Genomic DNA, 24,966 nt, shown 5'->3' with positions numbered 1-24,966 from the left:
CCTTCTCCCCCGATTGCTCAGTTTGGCCGGGCGACCAGCTCTAGGAAAAGTCTTGGTGGATCCAAACTTCTTGCATTTAAGAATGGAGGACACGGTGTTCTTGGGGACCTTCAATGCTGCATAAATGTTTTGGTACCCTTCCCCAGATCTGTGCCTCGACACAATCATGTCTCGGAGCTCTATGACAATTCCTTCGACCTCATGGCTTGGTTTTTGCGCTGACATTCACTGTCAACTGTGGGACCTTATGGTGTGTGCCTTTCCAAATCATGTCCAATAAATTGAATTTACCACAGGTCGACTCCAATAAAGTTGTAGAAACATCTCAAGGATGATCAATGGAAACAGGATGCACCTGAGCTCAATTTCGAGTCTCATAGCAAAGGGTCTGAATACTTATGTAAATAAGGTTGTTTTTTTCCCCCTTTTCAATACATTTGCGAACATTTCTAAAAACCTGTTTTCACTGTCATTATGTGGTATTGTGTGTAGATTGATGAGGAAAAAAATAGGTTTAATCAATTTTAGAATAAGGCTGTAACGTGACAAAATGTGTACAAAATTCAAGGGCTCTGAATACTTCCTGACTGCACTGTGTATATAAAGTGGGTAAAACAGGATGTAAACATTATTAAAGGGACCAGTGTTCCATGACTATGTACATAGGGAAGCAGTCTCTAAGGTGCAGGGTTGAGTACCGGGTGGTAGCCAGCTAGTAACAGTCACTAAAGTTCAGGGCAGGGTACTGGGCGGAGGCCGGCTAGTGGTGACTGTTTAAGAGTCTGATGGCCTGGAGATAGAAGCTGTCGCAGTCTCTCTGTCCCAGTTTTAATGCACCTACACTGTCTCCTCCTTCTAGATGGTAGTGGGGTGAACAGGCCGTTGCTCGGGTGGCTGAGGTCCTTGATGATCTTCCTGGCTTTCCTGTGACACCGGGTGCTGTAGATGTCCTGGAGGGCAGGCAGTGTGCACCTGGTGATGTGTTGGGCTGATCGCGCCACCCTCTAGAGAGCCCTGAGGTTGCATTCTGTGCAGTTGCATACCAGGCGGTGATACAGCTCGACAAGATGCTCTCAGTGGTGCATCTGTAGAAGTTCATGAGGATCTTAGGGGCCAAACCAAATTTCTTCAGCCTCCTGAGGTTGAAGAGGTGCTGTTGCACCTTCTTCACCACACTGTCTGTGTGAAGGGACCATTTCAGGTTGTCAGTGATGTGCACGCCGAGGAACTTGAAGCTTTTTCACCCTCTCCGCTGTGGCCCCGTTGATGTGGATGGGGGCGTGCTCCCTCTGCTGTCTCCTGAAGTCCACGATCAACTCCTTCATTTTGTTGACGTTGAGCGAGAGGTTATTTTCCTGGCACCACTCCGCCAGGGCTCTCACCTCCTCCCTGTAGGCCGTCTCGTTGTTGTTGTTAATCAGGCCTACCACTGTTGTGTCATCAGCAAACTTGATGATTGAGTTGGAGACGTGCGTGGCCACGCAGTCAAGGGTAAACAGAAGTACAGGAAGGGGCTGAGCACGCACCCCTATGGGCCCCTCGTGTTGAGGATCAGGGTGGCAGAGGTGTTGCTGCCTACCTTCACCACACGCGTCGGTGGCACTGTGTTATCCTCAATGCGGGAGAAGAAGGCGTTTATCTTGTCTGGGAGCGAGGCGTCGGTGTCCCATACGTGGCTAGCTTTCCCTTTATAATCTGGGATTGTCTGGAGTCCCTGCCACATACGTCTCGTGTATGAGCCGTTGTGCCTGTTTGATACACATCCATGTTCACAGTCACCTTGCCACTGGTGTCTCTCTCTCTCTCTCTGTCCGTGTCGCTCCCCCTCTCGTTCTCTCTCCCTCTCGTTCTCTCCCTCTCGTTCTCTCCCTCTCGTTCTCTCCCTCTCGTTCTCTCCCTCTCGTTCTGTCCCCTCTCGTTCTCTCCCTCTCGTTCTCTCCCCCTCGTTCTCTCCCCCTCGTTCTCTCCCTCTCGTTCTCTCCCTCTCGTTCTCTCCCTCTCGTTCTCTCCCTCTCGTTCTCTCCCCCTCGTTCTCTCCCCCTCGTTCTCTCCCCCTCGTTCTCTCCCTCTCGTTCTCTCCCTCTCGTTCTCTCCCCCTCGTTCTCTCCCCCTCTCGTTCTCTCCCTCTCATTCTCTCCCTCGTTCACTCTCTCGTTCTCGTTCTCTCATAATCAGTACATTACCTGAGATAGTGCAACACAAGCCAAAGATACACATCTGGTTAATCACACACCTTAAAACACAGATATAGACCAATGTAGAATCTGAACCCTGCTCAAAGACACAAACATTTAAATGACTTGTAACGTCTGAGTAAATGTCTTTACCTTGTAGTACAGGTAGATGGTGGTGATGGCTGTCAGTAGGATCAGCAGCACTACAACGTGTCTGATGATGAAGGCTGGCAGAGGAGAGGCTGCAAACAGAAACACCTTTGATGAGGGGACTGGTCATCATCATATAGATCTGTGGGAAATCTGTCAATGACAAAGTTAGAAGTCTGGTTCATGTTCAGTTACCTGTGACGGTGAGGGTGAGGAGCTCACTCTCAGAGGAAACGTTATGAGAGAAAACATAATTGTCATAAACACAGCTGTAGTTCCCTTGGTGGGAGTCATCTGCAGCAGGGAAGAGGAAGGCAGCAGAGTGATTGACAGCTGGCTGGGTCTGGGTTCTGTTGGAGCCGGTGAACGTGAGGAGGAAGGAGCCTCCTGGGTACTGTGGCTGAGTAGAGCAGGTGATGGTGAAGCTGTAGCCCCTAAACACTTCGGGCCCCTGCTGGCCCCTGGAGACCCCTCCCATTGAGTCAGTCAGGAAGATATCAGGCTGGACCAGGAGATCTGTAACAATAAAAGAGAACAAGAAAAACCTCTTCAACTAGTTTCCTATAGATATGACAATAACATCAGCATGTAACAGTGCTAGCCACCCTCCCTCACAGGGCAACATGAGTAGTGGGCCTACAGTCACTGAGACAACATATGTTGATATCAGGCTGAAGCAGGACATCTGGAACAAGAAGAGAGAAAAAGAAAACGTAGCTCCTCAACTACTTTCCTCATTTAGATATGACAATAACATGACATGTGACAGTGGCAGTGAGTAGAGACGTTCACTGAGATAACACTCAAATACAAAAGCATTCTGGGATATTTAAGTTGTATTTGATTCCTACTTGACTGAGTGATCTATTTTGCAATGCAGATTTACAAGCTAAACAGTCATCATGAGAGGTGCAGAGGAAGTTGAATGAATAAATGGAATCAGTGGAATATAATGATCATGTATTGATATTTCCTGAGCAGATCACTTATGATCACTGTGGATCTCTGTGGATCTAGGAAGGAGATATAATAAATGGACATGCTTGCTTCAATTTTTGACTCTCTACGCGCTTCAGCGGTCCGTTCTGTGAGCTTGTGAGGCCTACCACTTCACGGCTGAGCCAATGTTGCTCCTAGACGTGCCACGTTGAAAGTCACTGAGCTCTTCAGTAAGGCCACACAAGCTACTACCAATGGTGGTCTGTGGATTGTATGGATTTGTGTGCTCGATCCTATACACCTGTCAGCAACAGATATGGCTGACATAGCTGAATCCACTAATGTCCCCACACTTTTGGCCATAAAGTGTATCTTGTTATTACCTGAGCAGATCACTGTGAGTCCAGGACGGAAATGATACAATCTCCCACACTGCCTCAGTGAAGACTCAGACCCAGAACATTCAACTCCAAACCCTCTAGTGGTGTTTCCAGGTAGTACTGAAACAGTGGAGCCACAACCCAGCTGTCTACACACTACTGCAGCTATATCCCTCTGGTCCCAGTCTACAGCTCCCACAGTCCTCCACTCTCCCTGGTCGTACAGCTCCACTCCACCAGCACAGCGACTGCCTCCTCCCACCAGCCTCACATCATCAGGCTCTGAGAAAAGAAGAGAGAGAGACAGTAATCTTACTATTTTCTCACTAAAACACACCTATATTGCCTCTCATATTCTTCACTCCAGGTGAGAAACAATGTTGATTGAGTGACAAACTGTTTCTTACCTGAGCAGGTGAGTCCAACAGCATTACCAGGTAGGCAGGTGTTGTTTTTTCTGTCTGAGGTGTCACAGCCCAGGAGAAGGGACTCATTGCCTTTACACTGGAACTCTTTATCCCAGGTCTGACCCTCACCTTCTCCATAGAGCCCCCCCTGTAGAGCTGCAGGATCCCCACAGCCAAGCTCCCCACAGACTACCTCTGCATCCTGCTGGTCAAAGTCAGCTTCACACACTGAGGCCCAGGACTGATTGGACTTCACCTCCAGTCTCCCAGAGCAGAGGCCAGCTCCATCCACAAGCTGCACAGACTCTGGAGAAAAAGAGTTGGTGGAACATTCAATCAGTTTTGTTGATGACACTGTCAAGGACTAAACACAAATATGTTGGATAAAAGATTGTAGGTTGCTATGTTTGATACTGTAAGAGGTAGAAATGGGTTCTTAGTCACTCAGTATAGGGTTGGGAATAATGCAGGCAGGAGACAGGAATAAGTTCACTTCACTTTATAGAAAATAAACAGCTGGACATCCATCAGGCAGCTTCACTTCAGTAACATCTGAACTACAATGATCTGCCCATGCAGATCTCCCATAAACCATTATGACAAACACAAATATAATGTTTAAATACATCTAACATCTCTCCCTCTCTTTAAATGAAATGAAAAACACATAAAACATGATATATGCTAATCTTGTATAATGTACAAATCAAATCTCTCAATATTACCAGTGTCTTACCTGAACAGATCACATGATGATATAATCCACCATTACAGAAACCAGGTCCTCTTCCTGTGATGTCACACTCTCTAATAGTAGACTCATTTCCACTGCATCTATTCCATAGTATGGCTCTTCTTCCCTCTTCAACCAGAGGTCCTCTAGATACAGCTACAACATTCCCACAGCCCAGCTCTCTACACACAACCTTAGCCTCTATCATGGTCCACCACTCAATACATAGACCTGACCACTCTCCTCTGTAGAAGACTTCCACTCTCCCAGAACAGGAACTGGTCCCATTCACCAGTCTGACTGAGAGTTCAGCTGTAAACAGCAGAGAGGAAAACACAGTGGTGAGGACAGATTATGACAGGGCTTCTGTTATTCTAACAGCAGTAATGCTTTGTGGTTGACAAGTATTAGTAGTGCCATAAAACAGTACTTGTTATTGGGTTTTAGAATGGTGTGTATGGACACATGACTTTCTCCATGTGGGATAACAAAGTTGACTAATATTGAACTGCTATAATCACTGTAGATTTATACTCTACCTACCTGGTGGACTGATGCTTTGAGCCTGGATATCTGAGGAGAGAGAGGAAGAGAGAGAGAAAGAGAGAGAGAGAGAGAGAGAGAGAGAGAGAGAGAGAGAGAGAGAGAGAGAGAGAGAGAGAGAGAGAGAGAGAGAGAGAGAGAGAGAGAGAGAGAGAGAGAGAGAGAGAGAGAGAGAGAGAGAGAAGAAAGGAGAAAGAGAGGAGTCAGAGGATGAGAGAGATAGAGAGAGAGGCAGAGGTTAAATGAACATCAACATGACCTTTCATGATGTGCTGGGGAAGATAGGCTAATTGTTGGTATGATGCAACAACACCCATGTGTACATACACTATAGATGGAAATGTGTAACACTCTTTCCAGATGAGTTTATATCTAATTTATTACTTTTTTTTTGTCTGTTGTTTCAGAGGTCAGGGTCAAGCTGAGTGGAAGAGTAGAAAAGGTTACTGGTTATGATGACATCACTGGTGAGAATTCAGTGATGAAAAGATATTCAGCTGACTGCATGTTAATCTGTCAGCCCTATCTCTTTTGAAATCTCCCTCTCTCTCCTCTCCCTTCTCTCTCCCTCTCTATCTCCCTCCCCTCCTCTGCCCCCTCCATCCTCTCTCCACCACTCTCTCCTCTGCCCTCCCCACCCCCTCCTCTCTGTCCTCTCTCTCTCTTCCTGACATATAGCATCAGGCCTGTTGAGCTTGACTCAGGTCACAGACCTCTAGCATCTACACCACCCATTCTCCTACACTAACATAAGACCAATATAATATATAATATATACTCTCATTCGTTTACACAGAGACAGATATAATCAACCTCCTTCCTCTCTCTACTATTCTCTCCTCTGCTTCACAAGAACTGTTAGTCGGGAGCTTCATGAAATGGGTTTCCATGGTTGAGCAACCGAACAAAAGCCTAAGATCACCATGCGCAATGCCAAGCATCGGCTGGAGTGGTATAAAGCCCACCGCCATTGGACTCTGGAGCATTGAAAACGCATTCTCTGGAGTGATGAATCACGCTTCACCATCTGGCAGTCCAAAGGAAAAAATCCACGCAGCAATGTATATTTAACATTATCTCACTAATGCTCTTGTGGCTGAATGGAAGCAGGTCCCCGCAGCAATGTTCCAACATCTAGTGGAAAGCCTTCCCAGAAGAGTGGAGGCTGTCATAGCAGCAAAGGGGGACCAACTTCATACTAATGGTCATGACTTTGGAATGAGATGTTTGACAAGCAGGTGTCCACATACTTTTGGTCATTTAGTGTACATTCCCTTTCCATGGAAATGTGTAACTCTCTTTGCAGATGAGTTTATATCTAATTTAATACCTTTGCTTTGTCTGTTTTTGAAATCATTCATTTCAGAGGTCAGAGGTCAAGCTGAGCCGGACCAAAAGTGGAAGAGTGGAAAAGGTTACTGGTTGTGATGACATCACTGGTTAGAAGTCAGTGATGAAAATATATTCAGTTGACTGCATGTTAGTCTGTTGATGTTAATTTAACCTCTCTCTCCCTCCCTCTCTCTCCCTCTCCCTCTCCCTCTCCCTCCCTCCCTCCCTCCCTCCTGTTGATCTTGACTCAGGTAACAGACCTCTAACTTCTACCCCCCCTACTCCTGTATCTCACAAAACTGAATACACCCCTCGCATTTTTGTAATCAATAACATCATTATCTATATACTACCAACAACATCATAACAATACTCTACATCATAATCAATATCATAACATTGATAATCAATAACATCATTATCTCTATACTACAAACAACATTATAACAATAATCTGACAGTTTGAACCAAGGAAGCCTTGTGATGGACCAATGTGGTTGATTAACAGAGCATCTGGGTGTGTCCCAATAATATCTCCTTTCTCCTGAAGTGTGCACTTGTTCACTACTTCCCATAATCTAAAAGCATTGGATTGGTGGAGGCATGGACTAGTGGGAGTTTCCACCATATTTATAATGTTGATGTAACCCTATCACCACAGGCTCAGATAAATCCATAGAGTAAAAGTATGGTGAAAAGGTCCACTCAGTACATAATAAACCTGGTATGACTAAACTCGCTAAAGAAAAACCAAAGAGACCAGGGTTCTTACCTACAGATAGAATGTGTATATAAAAAGAATGAATAATGAATGATCCACTTGCAAACAATTGGCAATACACACAATACAATAATATTTTAAGATAACCTAAACCCAGGTGCTAAACTGAAAATGTTCGTTGGCGCCGTTGGAGCTATAAAAAACAAACAGTCTAACCCCACAGTTATCACGGTAGAAAGCCCTTGAAACCAACAGTTGACTATTTATAATCCAATAGGCAGAAAGTGCCCTGCATGCTTCCGAAAAACGATGTCCAGTGTCCCCGAAGCCCTTAAATGACCTCAGACTAAACTGTCCTCTCCAGCTCCCGATCCGACGAACCCAAGCAGCTCCCGAAGCCACTGCCAGTGGCACTGGAACCTTCGTCAATACAGCCAAGCAGCAAGCGAATTGAGACGACTCATTTCTAAAATATTCAACTATACATCTTATTTTGTTAAGGTAAGTAAAGTAGAGTGCAGTTAAAACCAATTCGGGGAAAAAAACATACACAAAATGTTTTCCAACTTCACAAGCGCACCTCTCCCCTCTGTTCACCTTCCCAAGTTCTCTCACGTCACCCCGCTCCTCCGCACACTCCACTGGCTTCCAGTTGAAGCTCGCATCTGCTACAAGACCATGGTGCTTGCCTACGGAGCTGTGAGGGGAACGGCACCTCCGTACCTTCAGGCTCTGATCAGTCCCTACACCCAAACGAGGGCATTGCGTTCATCCACCTCTGGCCTGCTGGCTCCCCTTCCTCTGCGGAAGCACAGTTCCCGCTCAGCCCAGTCAAAACTGTTCGTTGCTCTGGCACCCCAATGGTGGAACAAGCTCCCTCACGACGCTAGGACAGCGGAGTCACTCACCACCTTCCAGAGACACTTGAAACCCCACCTCTTTAAGGAATACCTCGGATAGGATAAAGTAATCCTTCTACCCCCCCAAAACAAATTGTAAAGTGGTTATCCCACTGGCTATAGGGTGAATGCACCAATTTGTGAGTCGCTCTGGATAAGAGGCGTAAATGTGCCCTTGAGCAAGGCACTTAACCCTAATTGCTCCTGTAAATCGCTCTGGATAAGAGCGTCTGCTAAATGACTAAAATGTAAAAATGTAATATGTATGCAGTTACCCTCTGGGAGAATCTCAATTGTATACTCCTCCCGTTCTCTCTCTTCACCTCCTCTAAACCCATTGGAGGAGAAGGTCAGAGGGGCGGGACCTCTGGCTTTCTCATCCAATGGATTTTGAGAAGGAGGCGAGGAGTTTGCAATTGAGATTCTCCCCATGACTGTGAAAGGGTGCCATAAAGCAGTGTGCACTGTATAGAGCTCGCCAGCTTGTAGCCTAAATGAATGGGGAAAGACTAGGGTTTTGGGATAAACGCTGAAAATAAGGTCTGAGATGAACACAGACTTAGTAGATCTTATACGTTTTGTTCTATGAGATAATTTCAGTCAGTTAACATTACCTTTATGAATTATGAAGCCTTTATGTTTTGTTCTATGAGATAATATCAGTCAGGTAACATGACCTTTATGAATTATGAAGTCTTTATGGGCTTTTTCGTTTTCAGTTACCCAGAGGACCCTCTCATGTGCATTTTACCTGTAACCCTCTGGTCTCATGAGTCTTCTCAAGGACCCCCTGTGGATAGTCCAAGTACCCGCAGGGGTCCTAGTACCCCTGGTTGGGAAACACTGCTAGTGAATAGGGTAACTTTGTCTTCCTGTCATACAGTTAAACTGCCACTAGATGGCAATGTTTACCCAGTCTGGGCCAGGGTTGCACTACAGAACTAACACTGTTGAACCAGGCCTACGGTGGAAAACAATCCTTTATCAAGGTTATGGGTCCATTCATATCTAGCTAGGCCTGTATTCATGAAGAGTTTCAGAGTAGGAGTGTTGATCTAAGACCCCTTTTGCCTTTTAGATCATAATGAATAACATTACATGGACAGTGGGGAACTGATCCTAGATTTTACATTTCCATTTGAGTCATTTATCAGATGCTCTTATCCAGAGCCACTTACAGTTAGATCAGCAGCACTCCTATTTCTTTCCTGATTGATACGGCAAAAACTGACCACACGCACTTTACGTTAATTCTCCTATCCTGCTAAGTTCATTATCCTAACCCGCTACGTTAGTTCTCCTATCCTGCCACGTTAATTATCCTAACCTGCCACGTTAATTATCCTAACCTGCTACATTAGTTATCCTAACCTCCCACGTTAATTATCCTAACCTGCTACATTATATCTCCTAACCTCCGCAGTGGCGTGTATTCATGGATGCCAAAAGAAGCCAGGCTTCCCCCCAAAAAATGACCAAGAAAAAACATATAAAATAATGTATCTTTCATCTCTCTGTGTTTTATCATTTTCCTTCAATTAGCAAGAGGCTGAATGTACCTCACCGGAGAAAGCATCTGAGCGAGTGAAACGGTGCCCCTCTGTCTCTGTATGTGGAGGCCATTCTATCTGATGCTGTCTGGTTAAAAAGAGTATGACTTTGCTGCCGCCCTGTAGCATTGAATGCTAACATTTGGCCTCCCTTGATCATAAAAAATTAATTAAAATGCCAATCAGCGTTGAGCTAAATTGTGAATGGTCCTGAAATAAATCAAATCAAATAACAAATTGCATAATGACCCCTGCGCCCACCCGACCCCCCCACCCGACCCCTCGCACCACCCCTAGGAAGCCGCCCCAGATTTTGGGAACTACTGATCTATCTGATGCTGTCTAGTTCAAAATAATATGACACTGCTGCCGCCCTGTAGCATTGAATGCAAGGGAAGCCAGCGAACATTTGGCCTCCCTTGATAATACAAAAATAATAATAAAAGCCAATCAGCATTGAGCTAAACTGTGAATGGTCCTGGCACTTACCCAGAAAGAAATAAAATACAAATTAGCATACTCCTGTCTATACAGAAATAAATAAAATCATTCAAAATAGGCTTCTAAAGCATGATTTGGGCACAGAGGATCATTCATTAGCTTCTTTAAAATATATATATGTTGTGGATTGTTTTAAATCTCATTGCCTACTGTCAGAAGGAAAGGCATCGTGCGCAATTTCGACAGATAATTGTTGAGTTGAGACTGTCATTGAAAAGCAGAGGCCCAGCCAGGCATATCGCAATATTTCCAAATACAATCGCTGGAAAACATAGTTTGGAAAGCAAATGTCTATTGCTGTAAAGAGAAGGCAGTGAAAATACTTTAATCTTTCTTTTATTTAGTTATCAAAATTCTCAACTTAATTGAGTGAACAACAGTAAGACCTATCTTATTGGCACCAGCAGAGAGTATCATTGTTGGGTCAGTGCCACTTAAAAGTAATTTTTCTGAAAATAATGTACGTTTTAAAGTTAATTTCCTTCAATTTGGAACATTTTGCCATGGGGGCATAGAGTAAATGTTGCCGTTCTGAAGCAAGTTTGCTGCAATTCTACAAATTTTTCCAAAGGGTGGAGGTAAATGTTTGCCTTTTTTAATATGATAACTGATAATCAATGGGCCTCAACCGGGTCGGTAATTCGACCATTCTTACTACAAGACTAATTTACCAATCTAAAGAAAATGTTGCTGACATGGGTTAATTGAGTGACTGCTGATGCACACATTTTGAAATTTCCTAGTGGAGGGGAGAGGGCCCTAGTGGAGCCACCTGGCTGAGAGGGCCCTAGTGGAGCCACCTGGCTGAGAGGGCCCTAGTGGAGCCAGCTAGTTTATATTTCATTTTTTCATTTTTATTTGTTTATTTGTTTATATAGTTAAATTATTAACATTTCAAATGTCTTTCTCTTTTGAAACTTTTGTGTGTTTAATGTTTACTGTTTGTGATTGTTTATTTCACTTGCTTTGTCAATGGTAACATATGTTTCCCGTGTCAATAAAGCCCCTTTGAATTGAACTGAGAGAGAGAGTGAGAGAGGGGGAGGGCAAAAGAGAGGAGAAATGAACATCAACGTGACCTTTCATGATATGATGGGGAAGATTAGCTTATCGTTGGTATGATGCAACAACACCCATGTGTACACACATTCCCCTTCCATGGAAAGGTGAACCTCTGTTTGCAGATGAGTTTATATATAATTTAATACCTTTGCGTTTGTCTGTTGTTGAAGTCATTCAATTCATAGGCCAGAGGTCAAGCCGAGCCGGACCAAGAGTGGAAGAGTGGAAAAGGTTACTGGTTGTGATGACATCACTGGTTAGAAGTCAGTAATGAAAAGATATTCAGTTGACTGCGTGTTAGTCTGTCAGCCCTATCTCTTTTGACATCTCCCTCTCTCTACTCCTCTTCTCTCTCACTCTCCATCTCTCCTCCCCTCCTCCTCTGTCATGTAGCCGCAGGAAGTAGTTTGGGGGTGTAGAAATACAGCTAAACCTAGGGTATGGCTAAATGGGGTGTGTAGAAATACAGCTAAACCTAGGGTATGGCTAAATGGGGTGTGTAGAAATACAGCTAAACCTAGGGTATGGCTAAATGGGGTGTGTAGAAACACAACTAAACCCAGTGTATGGCTAAATGGGGTGTGTAGAAATACAGCTAAACCTAGGGTATGGCTAAATGGGGTCTGTAGAAATACAGCTAAACCTAGGGTATGGCTAAATGGGGTGTGAAGAAATACAGCTAAACCTAGGGTATGGCTAAATGGGGTGTGTTGAAATACAGCTAAACCTAGGGTATGGCTAAATGGGGTGTGTAGAAATACAAATAAACCTAGGGTATGGCTAAATGGGGTGTGTAGAAATACAGCTAAACCTAGGGTATGGCTAAATGGGGTGTGTAGAAATACAGCTAAACCTAGGGTATGGCTAAATGGGGTGTGTAGAAATACAGCTAAACCTAGGGTATGGCTAAATGGGGTGTGTTGAAATACAGCTAAACCTAGGATATAGCTAAATGGGGTGTGTAGAAATACAACTAAACCTAGGGTATGGCTAAATGGGGTGTGTAGAAAAACAGCTAAACCTAGGGTATGGCTAAATGGGGTGTGTAGAAATACAGCTAAACCTAGAGTATGGCTAAATGGGGTGTGTAGAAATACAGCTAAACCTAGGGTATGGCTAAATGGGGTGTGTAGAAATACAGCTAAACCTAGGGTATGTCTAAATGGGGTGTGTAGAAATACAGCTTAACCTAGGGTATGGCTAAATGGGGTGTGTAGAAATACAGCTAAACCTAGGGTATGGCTAAATGGGGTGTGTAGAAATACAACTAAACCTAGGGTATGGCTAAATGGGGTGTGTACACATACAACTAAACCTAGGGTATGGCTAAATGGGGTGTGTACAAATACAACTAAACCTAGGGTATGGCTAAATGGGGTGTGTAGAAATATAGTTAAACCTAGTGTATGGCTAAATGGGGTGTGTTGAAATAGAGCTAAACCTAGGGTATAATAATAAATAATAATATGCCATTTAGCAGACGCTTTTATCCAAAGCGACTTACAGTCATGCGTGTATACATTTTTGTGTATGGTTGGTCCCGGGGATCGAACCCACTACCTTGGAGTTACAAACGCCGTGCTCTACCAGCTGAGCTACAGAGGACCATGGCTAAATGGGGTGTATTGACCGATGGCCTATGGCCTATACATGTCAGGACTGATAAACTCATTTTTATATAGTTAAGAGAGGAGAAATGAACATCAACATCACCTTTCATGATGTGATGGGGAAGATAAACTTATCGTTGGTATGGTGCAACAACACCCATGTGTTCACACATTCCCCTTCCATGTGAACCTCTCTTTGCAGATGAGTTTACAGTTTATCTAATTTAATACATCAGCTTTTCCTCAATCGTTCAGTTCCAGAGGTCAGAGGTCAATCTGAGCTGGGCCAATAGTGGAAGAGTGGAAAAGATTACTGGTTAGGATGACATCACTGGTGAGAAGTCAGTTATAAATATATATTTCCCTTCCCTTAATCTTTCTCTCTCCTCCACAAATCTCTATCTCCCCTCCCCTCCCCTCCCCTCCCCTCCCCTCCCCTCCCCTCCCCTCCCCTCCCCTCCCCTCTCTCTCCACTACGCTCTCCTCCGACCCCCACCCCTCCTCTCATCTCTCGCAGCCCTTTGACATCTCCCTCTCTATCTCCCCTCCCGTCCTCTGTCCCCTCCTCTCTCTCTACTACCCTCCCCTCCTCCCTCTCTCTCTCTCTCTCTCTCTCTCTCTCTCTCTCTCTTCCTGACATATTGCATCAGGCTTGTTGAGCTTGACTCAGTTGACTTGGGTAACAGACCTCTAGCTACCCCCCTTCCTCTTGCTCTATTGAACCTTTAATTAAACCTTTATTTAACTATGGGAGGCCATAGAAAACATAAGACAAATATTAAATAGATACATAATATATACTCTCATTCATTTCCATAGGGACAGATACAATCAATCATTGACACACTGAATATACAACAGTCAGATGCATGCCATCATCACAACTTAACTGACATTAGTGCCTGTCCCCAGATGGACAGTTATGCTACAGTAAAGTACATTTACAGGTGATAACATCATTGTTCTGCTTTAAGACAGATTTTTACTGTCTTGTTTCCGGTTGCATGTTATTTACTAGCCCTGCAAATTATCATATATCTTACAATATCAAATCATATCTCAGTAACTGTCATAAGTGTATATCAGTATAACAGCATCCTACCTGTGCTCCAGAACAAGATCATCAATATCACTGCAGGTATCATATCTGTCTCTAACTGGGCCTCCACTGAGCTATACAAGTCTGCTGTCATGAAGAGTGGACTGAAGAGTGGAAAAATACTGGTAGGCTATATGACTTCTATCTCATTAGTTCCTTACTTCAATGATGTGAGATAAACTTCTTAGCAAGTTATCTTCGATCAGTAGTTGAACCCAGCTACCTACAGGAAACTGATTTATTTTGAAAACCCCCACAGGAAACTGCTGACAGAGCAGCAAAGTTACACATAGTGTGTGCTTTAATATCACCTCTAACTTTCTACTGCTTGAGTTCACCTCTTATAAGTGTATACTGGGCAACTTTAATAACATCTGGATGCCTTTTATGGAAGTCTGTATTGCCCACGTCATGTTTTCAATAGCTGCTGTGTTGCTCAGTCCTGCCCTGGGGGTCTGCCGTCCTGTGAGTTGTCCCTCTGGCCTTGGCCTAACACACCTGAAACCAATAATGAATGTTTCACTAAGACCCTAAAGCTGAGTGGGGTGTGTTGGGTTGGGGCGCTGCAGGGCCGTGGACCCCTAGGGACAGGACAGGGTGACCCAGCTATATTGTGTGGATGTAAAAAAAGCTCTACAGTATTACTAGGCCATATGAGATGAATTATATGACTGTCACACAGTACACGCTTTAAGATTTTGTTGTTCTAGGCTACCTGGCTAAAATGCTTGCTCGCTAGCCTAACTTCCTTTCAAGGGCAAGGTTAGCTAGTTAACATTAGCATACTACATCTAGCTAAATGTTGAACTTCCATCCTCTCAGCCTAGGTGCACAATGTATGAATTTATGGTTGTATCAGAATCACCATTAGAATCAAGTAGAGGTGGAGGAGGAGGAGGGGATTAGGAGGAGGAGGAGAGGGAGAGGAGGAGGAGGAGGGGATGAGGAGGAGGAGGAGGAGGAGGAGGGGGAGAGGAGGGGGAGGAGGAGGAGGAGGGGGAGGAGAGGAGAGGAGAGGAGAGGAGAGGAGAGGAGAGGAGAGGAGAGGAGAGGAGAGGAGAGGAGAGGAGAGGAGAGGAGAGGAGAGGAGAGGAGAGGAGGAAGAGAGGGGATGAGGAGGAGGAGGAGAGGGGAGGAGGAGGGGATGAGGAGGAGGAGGAGGAGGAGGAGAGGGAGAGGAGGAGGAGGAGGAGAGGAAGAGGAAGAGGAAGAGGAGGAGGAGGAGGTGGAGAGGAGGAGAAAGAGGAGGAGGAGGAGTAGGAGGAGGAGAGGGGAGGAGGAGGGGATGAGGAGGAGGAGGAGGAGGAGGAGGAGGAGGAGGAGGAGGAGGAGGAGGAGGAGGAGGAGAGGAGGAAGACAGAGAACAAAAAAAAAAAAAATTGGTCATTTAGCAGACGCTCTTATCCAGAGCAACTTACAGGAGCAATTAGGGTTAAGTGCCTTGCTCAAGTGCACATCGACAGATTTTTCACCTAGTCGGCTCAGGGATTAGAACCAGCAACCTTTCGGTTACTGGCACAACGCTCTTAACCACTAAGCTACCTGCCGCACAAGGAGAGTAATCTCTGATGAAAGAGTGTGGGGTGACTGTGGTGGACCATGTGGTCACCATGGTTTGACCTTGATAGAGGCTGGGCAGAGAGCGCAGCCCAATATGAGCCGTTTCACTGTAGCATCCATCATCCAGACGTCCCAAAATGACAATAGGTATGTACTGCAGACTTGGACCTGTCTACTTTTACTACTGGACAGTAGCACTACATAAAGCTCAGTAAAGACTGTAGATTCCAATACATACTGTAAGGGGAAACAAAGTCAAGGTTTCATGTATTACTGGATGGAGGAAACTGGGAGCGATACTACTTTGGAACATGTTTATCTTGTATCCTGTATTACTCTAGTGGTTACTGTACTGGAGGCTATTTGGTTTTAGTAGAAACAGTTGTTTTAGCTCCCGACTAACAGTTATTACGCTGACGTTGCTTCCAGAGGCAGTTTGGAACTCGGTAGTGAGTGTTGCAACCTGGGACAGACGATTTTTACATGTTACGAGATTCAGCACTCGGCGGTCCCGTTCTGTGAGATTGTGTGGCCTACCACTTCATGGCTGAGCCGTTGTTGCTCCTAGATGTTTCCACTTCACAACGGATTTGTTTTGAAAAACCCCACAGGACACTGCTGACAGAGCAGCAACGTTTCACATAGTGTGTCCTATAATATCACCTCTAACTTTCTACTGCTTGAGTTCACCTCTTATAGAATATTGGCTTAATGTTCCAGCACCTAAATATAAACAGTACCAGCACCCAAAATGAGTACTGATGAGGTCTCATGTTAGAGCAGGAGAAGGGGGGATGTGGTGTAGAAGCTAGAGGTCTGTTACCCAAGTCAACTCAACAGGCCTGATGCTATATGTCAGGGTCAGGCTGGGCTGGCCCAAGAGTGGAAAAGGTTACTGGTTATGATGACATCACTGGGGAGAAGTCAGTGATAATAATATATTCTCTCTCTCTCCCATCTCTCCCTCTCCTCCCTCTCTCCTCCCCTTTCCCTCCCCCTTTCCCTCTATCCTTCCCCTCCTCAAATGTATATTATATAATATAAGGAGAGGGGGGAGAGGGGGAGAGAGGGAGAAGAGGAGAGGGGGAGAGAGGGAGAAGAGGAGAGGGGGAGAGGGGGAGAGGGGGAGAGGGGGAGAAGAGGAGAGGGGGAGAGAGGGAGAAGAGGAGAGGGGGAGAGGGGGAGAGGAGGTACTGTTCGTCTCCCACCGTTCCACCCATGGGACTATACCTTCTGTGATCAAGTGGGAGTTTCCACCATATTTAGTATACCAGTCATTTCAGTTTAGGGAAGTGAACAAGTGCACACTTTAGGAGAAAGGAGACATTATTGGGACAATGCATCGTTCTAGACTACAGTCCTGCGTCTGTGACACCAGATTATCACCTAGTGGCCATAAGAGGAACTGTCCTGTCAGTATGTTTTTACTGCTTGCTCAAAACAACACATGACCTGCATACATGATATGATTTATGTGTGAGTACTAAAAGCATATGAATATAGTATATTATATTCTAGTATATTTATTATATATGTGGGTCTGATAAGTAAACACTCTTAATGTTTGCTGTTTTATCACTAAGAAGAACATTGGGCACTATGTAACCAAACACATGTGGAACCTCATGATATGAGAGATAAGAAGTGTTTAAAAAGGTGAGTCCTGAACCCTGTAGACTACTACACTACTTCTGAAGAAGACCAGACTCCTTTCAGAATGAAGACTGTTCTGACGGTGTTGCTGTTGGGTCATGGCTAGAAGGGATCCAGCTTTTGTCAGATTAACGCCAGATTTGACTTTTCGTAGCAGGTTAGGAGAATTTGTGCAGCAGGTAGGATAATTAACATAGCAGGTTAGGAGAATTAGGTTAAAGTTAGGAAAAGGGTTAGGATTAGCTAAAATGCCTCAACAAAAAATATACTTTTGACATTAATTTGACAAAATCTGGATCCCTTATTGCCATGACCTTGGGGTTGGGGAAGCTGATCCTGATCTGTGCCTAGGGACAACCCTGGAGCTTAGGCCACAGTAGGACAGTATATTTCCAATCGCAACATCCCACCCCTAGGGGGCAGCATGAGCCAGGTGCTTGGACTGCCAGCATGGTTAATAGTGTTAACATAATGACGTTTCCCCTATGGACTCGGGTAAACCTAACCCTGACCCTGCTAATTATCCTGACCCTGCTTAATAGCCATAAGACTGAGAAATACTTAATTAACGTTACCTGGACTATCTGCACTGACCCTACATACACTCACAATACTATATTAGCTCAGTTGGTAGAGCATGGCGTTTGCAACGCCAGGGTTGTGGGTTCGATAAAACAATGTATGTGCTAACTGTAAGTCGCTCTGGATAAGAGCGTCTGCTAAATGACGTAAATGTAAATGTAAATATATATTTACACTATATACACACTACTATATATTCACACTATATACACACTACTATATATTCACACTATATACACACTACTATATATTTACACTATATACACACTACTATATATTCACACTATATACACACTACTATATATTCACACTATATACACACTCACTCACACTACTATATATTCACACTATATACACACTCACTCACACTACTATATATTTACACTATATACTCACTCACTCACAACCTGTAACTCATTCAGCAGAACCAGGCACCAAATCTGCAATGCTACTGGACCATGAGGCCCAATGACCCAAACCTGTAACTCATTCAGCAGAACCAGGCACCACATCTGCAATACTACTGGACCATGAGGCCCAATGACCCAAACCTGTAACTCATTCATCAGAACCAGGCACCAAATCTGCAATGCTACTGGACCATGAGGCCCAATGACCCAAACCTGTAACTCATTCAGCAGAACCAGGCACCAAATCTGCAATGCTACTGGCCCATGAGGCCCAATGACCCAAACCTGTAACTCATTCATTAGAACCAGGCACCAAATCTGCAATGCTACTGGTCCACGAGGCCCAATGACCCAAACCTGTAACTCATTCATCAGAACCAGGCACCAAATTTGCAATGCTACTGGACCATGAGGCCCAGTGACCCAAACCTGTAACTCATTCATCAGAACCAGGCACCAAATCTGCAATGCTACTGGACCATGAGGCCCAATGACCCAAACCTGTAACTCATTCATCAGAACAAGACACCAAATGTGCAATACTACTGGTCCACGAGGCCCAATGACCCAAACCTGTAACTCATTCAGCAGAACCAGGAACCAAATCTGCAATGCTACTGGACCATGGTTTGCTCTACACTCAGATTTCAATTCTATAACAAACATTTGGCAAAACACAACACACAATTCTCTACCTTTGACACAACCTTCACAACTAAAATATATTGTTTGTAAATGAAAAGCAACAATATTCAACAAGCTAAGCTCAATTACCCATTGATCACGTTCTCTCTTCACATGTGCAAACACTAATTGAGTAAATGTTCACTTTGCAATCAAACCTTTGATATGGACAAAAAGACTACAGGTGAGTACTCCTGTGTTTAGAGAACAATAGAAGGAAACTTGGCAGAGATCAAGCTGTCTGGTCAAGGAGAATATCGCCTGTGATGTTGATTGAAATCTGTAGCCAAAACAACAGACATGAGTGATTTTGTTTTCACAATGGAGTATTTGTTTCTTGACTGTATTTTGACAGTTTCTTTATATATTCTGTACAATTGATCTAACATACAGTTCAGTAGTACAAATAAGACTGTTTTTCTTCCTTTGCATATGCAAAATATATTTACTGTACGTTTGCATTTTTACTGTTTGTGTGCTTACAGTATGCTGTTTGACATGTATTGAGTCATGTTAAAATATACAACTTAAAGTTTTGCGTTTGTGTTCCTTTCTTGTCTGAGTACACAAACAATACACAGTGTAACAACAACATCTTAGTCTTTAAACTGAAATAGGTTCTGATAGTAGTGTTTTGAAAATGTCACATTAGTGTGATCTCGGTTGTCACTAAGTTAGATTCATTTGATGTTTGTGTGTGTCTCATTTGTATGCAGAGTTTCATTTTGAGCAGGGAGTATATGATTTTGATTGCTGTTTCATTTTGCAAGATGTTTGGGGAAATTGGCTGACATCAGAGATGTAGTTTCATCAAACGTGTGTTAACAATTGGGAAAAACATTAATGGTTAATCACTTAACCGTGTGGTAAAACTATAGATTTTAAACTCCTTTGTCTACTACATATGGATTTAGAGAACTACAGAAATTAAATCTGTTTGTAAAGTATAAACATTTAAATTACATTTATGCTACATGATAAACCCACATAATGACTACTCATTATTACTAATTGATTTCACATAGTGGGAACCACAATTAGTCACCATATAAAAGAGGGTGTGAACACTTCCAATTTCTTTCAACATGCAGCAGGATAGACAAGGGGCCCATCAGAGAGGTGGGCATGGGCCCCATCAAAGAGGTGGACATGGGCCCCATCAAAGAGGAGGACATGGGCCCATTCAAAGAGGTGGACATGGGCCCCATCAAAGACGTGGACATGGGCCCCATCAAAGAGGTGGACATGGGCCCCATCAAAGAGGTGGGCATGGGCCCCATCAAAGAGGTGGGCATGGGTCCCATCAAAGAGGTGGACATGGGCCCCATCAAAGAGGTGGGCATGGGTCCCATCAAAGAGGAGGACATGGGCCCCATCAAAGAGGTGGGCATGGGTCCCATCAAAGAGGAGGACATGGGCCCCATCAAATGTGGGCATGGGTCCCATCTAAGAGGTCAAAGAGGTGGACATCAGAGACACACTGTTGTCTAATGAAGTCCGGGCCATCGTCATTGACCATGTGGTAAACAGAGGTTATGGCAGAGGCTGCCAGGTTAGTTCACCCCAATCTGAAAAGATCAACCATCAATTCTATCATGAGAACATTTCACCAAGAATACCGGTAAGTCTGCAGGATATGCACAATGCTTCACCATTACATTTACAATAAATGACATATTGTAATGCATGTAAATTCAGAAAACATGTTACAGTATTCTTACAGTATTATCTATTGACAGTATACTCTGTTCTACCCTCAGAATTGGCTGTGGTCGTGTGCTGACTGGCCAGCAGGAGTGGGCAGTGGTGGAAATGGTGAGGGCCAGTAATGACATACGGCTGTCTGAAATACAGCAGGCCATTGAGGAGAATGATGACACCTTTACCTCTTCATCACTGGGAAGGGGCTCGTCAGCAAGCATTTCACAGTCTACAACAGTTGTATTCGAAGCATGTGACAAATATAATTTGGTTTCATCAGAGTGTCTGGGTCATGGTGTAACTGGCTGAGATTCTCCCAGAGTGTCTGGGTCATGGTGTAACTGGCTGAGATTCTCCCAGAGTTTCTGGGTAATGGTGTAACTGGTTGAGATTCTCCCAGAGTGTCTGGGTCATGGTGTAACTGGCTGAGATTCTCCCAGAGTGTCTGGGTCATGGTGTAACTGGCTGAGATTCTCCCAGAGTGTCTGGGTCATGGTGTAACTGGCTGAGATTCTCCCAGAGTGTCTGGGTCATGGTGTAACTGACTGAGATTCTCCCAGAGTGTCTGGGTAATGGTGTAACTGGCTGAGATTCTACCAGAGTGTCTGGGTCATGGTGTAACTGGCTGAGATTCTCCCAGAGTTTCTGGGTAATGGTGTAACTGGCTGAGATTCTCCCAGAGTGTCTGGGTCATGGTGTAACTGGCTGAGATTCTCCCAGAGTGCCTGGGTCATGGTGTAACTGGCTGAGATTCTACCAGAGTGTCTGGGTCATGGTGTAACTGGCTGAGATTCTCCCAGAGTGTCTGGTTCATGATGTAACTGGCTGAGATTCTTCCAGAGTGTGTGGGTCATGGTGTAACTGGCTGAGATTCTCCCAGAGTGTCTGGGTCATGGTGTAACTGGCTGAGATTCTCCCTGAGTGTCTGGGTCATGGTGTAACTGGCTGAGATTCTCCCAGAGTGTGTGGGTCATGGTGTAACTGGCTGAGATTCTCCCAGAGTGTCTGGGTCATGGTGTAACTGGCTGAGATTCTCCCAGAGTTTCTGGGTAATGGTGTAACTGGCTGAGATTCTCCCAGAGTGTGTGGGTCATGGTGTAACTGGCTGAGATTCTCCCAGAGTGTGTGGGTCATGGTGTAACTGGCTGAGATTCTCCCAGAGTGTCTGGGTAATGGTGTAACTGGCTGAGATTCTCCCAGAGTGTCTGGGTCATGGTGTAACTGGCTGAGATTCTCCCAGAGTGTCTGGGTCATGGTGTAACTGGCTGAGATTCTCCCAGAGTGTCTGGTCATGGTGTAACTGGCTGACAGAATGATGCAGTACTGTACATGTAGGCCTGATGTGTAATATTGTTCTCTGGCCAGCAGAGGGAAATATTTCAATGTTCATCTTTCATACTCCACCAATCTGCAGTGAAGAAAGTACAGGTAAAGTTTCCCCGAGGTACAGATCTAGGATCAGCTTCTCCTCCCCCAATCCTAACCTTATCCATTAGTGGGGGAAATGCAAAACTAACCCAAGATCAGCGTGTAGGGAAAACTTCACCCTATATTCAGTGGTACCCTATTCCCTATACAGAGCACTCACTACTATTGACCAGGGCCCACGGGGCTATACACTATACAGCTAAATGCTAATAGGACACTATACAGCTAAATGCTAATAGGACACTATACAGCTAAATGCTAATAGGTCACTATACAGCTAAATGCTAATAGGACACTATACAACTAAATGCTAATAGGACACTATACAGCTAAATGCTAATAGGACACTATACAGCTAAATGGAGGAACTAATGACATTGGTATAATTGAACATTTATGTCCCACAACATCTAATCTGTCTTTGTTTTAAGAATTTTAAAACAAAACTTTCTTTTGAAACGACAATCAAAAGGTGTGTGTGTGTGTGTGTGTGTGTGTGTGTGTGTGTGTGTGGGGGTTAATGCTGAGAAATTAGTGCTTTTTTAGGTCTGTTCGGTTTCGGTTCGATTACAAAAAAATAATAACGGTTTTCCAATTCGATAATAAAAAAAAAAATGAAATGCATTATCAAATAATTGCATGACAATGGTTTTAGAGCTTTTTAAGGGAAATTTCAAAGCAAAAAAACAGTGAACATTAAATTGCCAAAACAAAAAAACAAAAAATAGGAAATGACTATGAAATAATCAAATATTTCAGTTGTGTACAGTGTCTTGCAAAACTATTAACCCCCCTTGGAATTTTTCTTATTTTGTTGCCTTACAACCTGGAAATAAAATTGATTTTTTGGGGGTTTGTAACATTTCATTTCCACAACATGCCTACCACTTTGAAGATGTAAATACATTTTTTATTGTGAAACAAACAAGTAATTGCCCATTCTTCAAGGCAAAACTGCTCCAGCTCCTTCAAGTTGGATGGGTTCCGCTGGTGTACAGCAATCTTTAAGTCATACCACAGATTCTCAATTGGATTGAGGTCTGGGCTTTGACTAGGCCATTCCAAGACATTTAAATGTTTCTCCTTAAACCACTTCAGTGTTGCTTTAGCAGTATGCTTAGGGTCATTGTCCAGCTGGAAGGTGAACCTCCATCCCAGTCTCAAATCTCTGGAAGACTAAAACAGGTTTCCCTCAAGAATTTCCCTGTATTTAGTGCCATCCATCACTCCTTCAATTGTGACCAGTTTCCCAGTCCCTGCCAATGAAAAACATCCCCACAGCATGATATTGCCACCACCATGCTTCAATGTGGTGATGGTGTTCTCGGGGTGATGAGAGGTGTTGCGTTTGCGCCAGACATTTTCCTTGATGGCCAAAAAGTTCAATTTTAGTCTCATCTGACCAGAGTACCTTCTTCCATATGTTTGGGGAGTCTCCCACATACCTTTGACGAAAACGAAACGTGGTTGCTTATTTTTTTCTTTAAGCAATGGCTTTTTCTGGCCACTCTTCCATAAAGCCCAGCTCTGTGGAGTGTATGGCTTAAAGTGGTCCTATGGACAGAGACTACAATCTCCGCTGTGGAGCTTTGCAGCTCCTTCAGGGTTATCTTTGGTATCTTTGTTGCCTCTCTGATTAACGCCCTCCCTGCCTGGTCTGTGAGTTTTGGTGGGCGGCCCTCTACTGGCAAGTTTGTTGTGGTGCCATATTCGTTCCATTTTTTAATAATGGATTTAATGGTGCTCCGTGGGATGTTCAAAGTTTCTGATATTTTTTTATAACCCAACCAACCCTGATCTGTACTTCTCCACAACTTTGTCCCTGACCTGTTTGGAGAGCTCCTTGGTCTTCATGGTGCCGCTTACTTGGGGGTGCCGCTTACTTGGGGGTGCCCCTTGCTTAGTGGTGTTGCAGACTCTGGGGCCTTTCAGAACAGGTGTATATACACTGAGATCATGTGACAGATCATGTGACAGATTGCACACAGGTGGAATTTATTTAACTAATTATATGACTTCTGAAGGTAATTGGTTGCAGCAGATCTTTTTAGGGGATCATAGCAAAGGGGGTGAATACATATGAATGCACCCCTTTTCTGTTATTTATTTGTTAGAATCTTTTAAAATAAGTTATTTTTTTTCATTTCACTTCACCAATTTGGACTACTTTGTGTATGTCCATTACATGTAATCCAAATAAAGGTCCATTTAAATTACAGGTTGTAATGCAACAACATGGGAAAAACACCAAGGGGGATGAATACTTTTGCAAGGCACTGTATGTGTTCCACATACTGTACTGTCTTTAGTCATCCTATTTAGCTAGCCTGTCTAAGTATACTGCAGAACAGTCTGAACAAATCGTTTAACTAGTTCTTCAGAGTAGATGAGGTCTACTTTCACCAACTGTCTCTGTCCCTCTCGTAGTTGTGTTGTGGACATTCCTCTGCCATGTGGTCTGTGTGTATCTAACCTAACGTAGCAGGTGTAAAAGTGTATCCACCCGTCCAGAGATCTGTATATAGTGACAAGATGCTCATGTCTATGCCCCTAACAATGGGAGTCGTTGTCCTGTGTGAGCGATATTCAGACCACCTCCAGATACATTAGAAAGCTGTTATTGTGATATGAAGATGCAGAATTCTGCCTCTGACATTCTTCTGCTGCTCTGTCTGTCTACCTGTCTGCCTGCCTGTCTGTCTGTCTGTCTGTCTGTCTGTCTGTCTGTCTGTCTGTCTGTCTGTCTGTCTGTCTGGGGGAGAGGTCACTAAGGGTCAAGGTGCTGAACCTCTGGGCTGAGCTGATGTTTGGTGTCACTGATGGAATCACTAATGATCAATAACCCCTT

The 24,966-nt window shown here is 44.1% G+C and overlaps 1 protein-coding gene across 1 annotated transcript in view; it reads right to left on the bottom strand.

Moving 5' to 3' along the window:
• Positions 1-2,221: 2,221 nt before the first annotated feature.
• Positions 2,222-24,966, bottom strand: part of LOC311125974 (scavenger receptor cysteine-rich type 1 protein M130-like) — a gene marked incomplete at both ends in the record, with an annotated part of 29,383 nt that continues 6,638 nt past the window's right edge. The window contains 6 exons of the mRNA XM_084199998.1: positions 2,222-2,233; positions 2,328-2,416; positions 2,520-2,840; positions 3,647-3,925; positions 4,051-4,356; positions 4,787-4,840. Of these exons, the coding sequence (XP_084056124.1) occupies positions 2,222-2,233; positions 2,328-2,416; positions 2,520-2,840; positions 3,647-3,925; positions 4,051-4,356; positions 4,787-4,840 (1,061 nt within the window). The remainder of the gene's footprint in view (positions 2,234-2,327; positions 2,417-2,519; positions 2,841-3,646; positions 3,926-4,050; positions 4,357-4,786; positions 4,841-24,966) is intronic.

The sequence above is a fragment of the Coregonus lavaretus genome (genome assembly GCF_964263955.1).
Source record: "Coregonus lavaretus genome assembly, contig: HAP1_SCAFFOLD_866, whole genome shotgun sequence".
Lineage (NCBI taxonomy): Eukaryota > Metazoa > Chordata > Actinopteri > Salmoniformes > Salmonidae > Coregonus > Coregonus lavaretus.
Note: the sequence above shows the minus strand (reverse complement) of the source record. Positions and strands in the feature narration are given on the sequence as shown.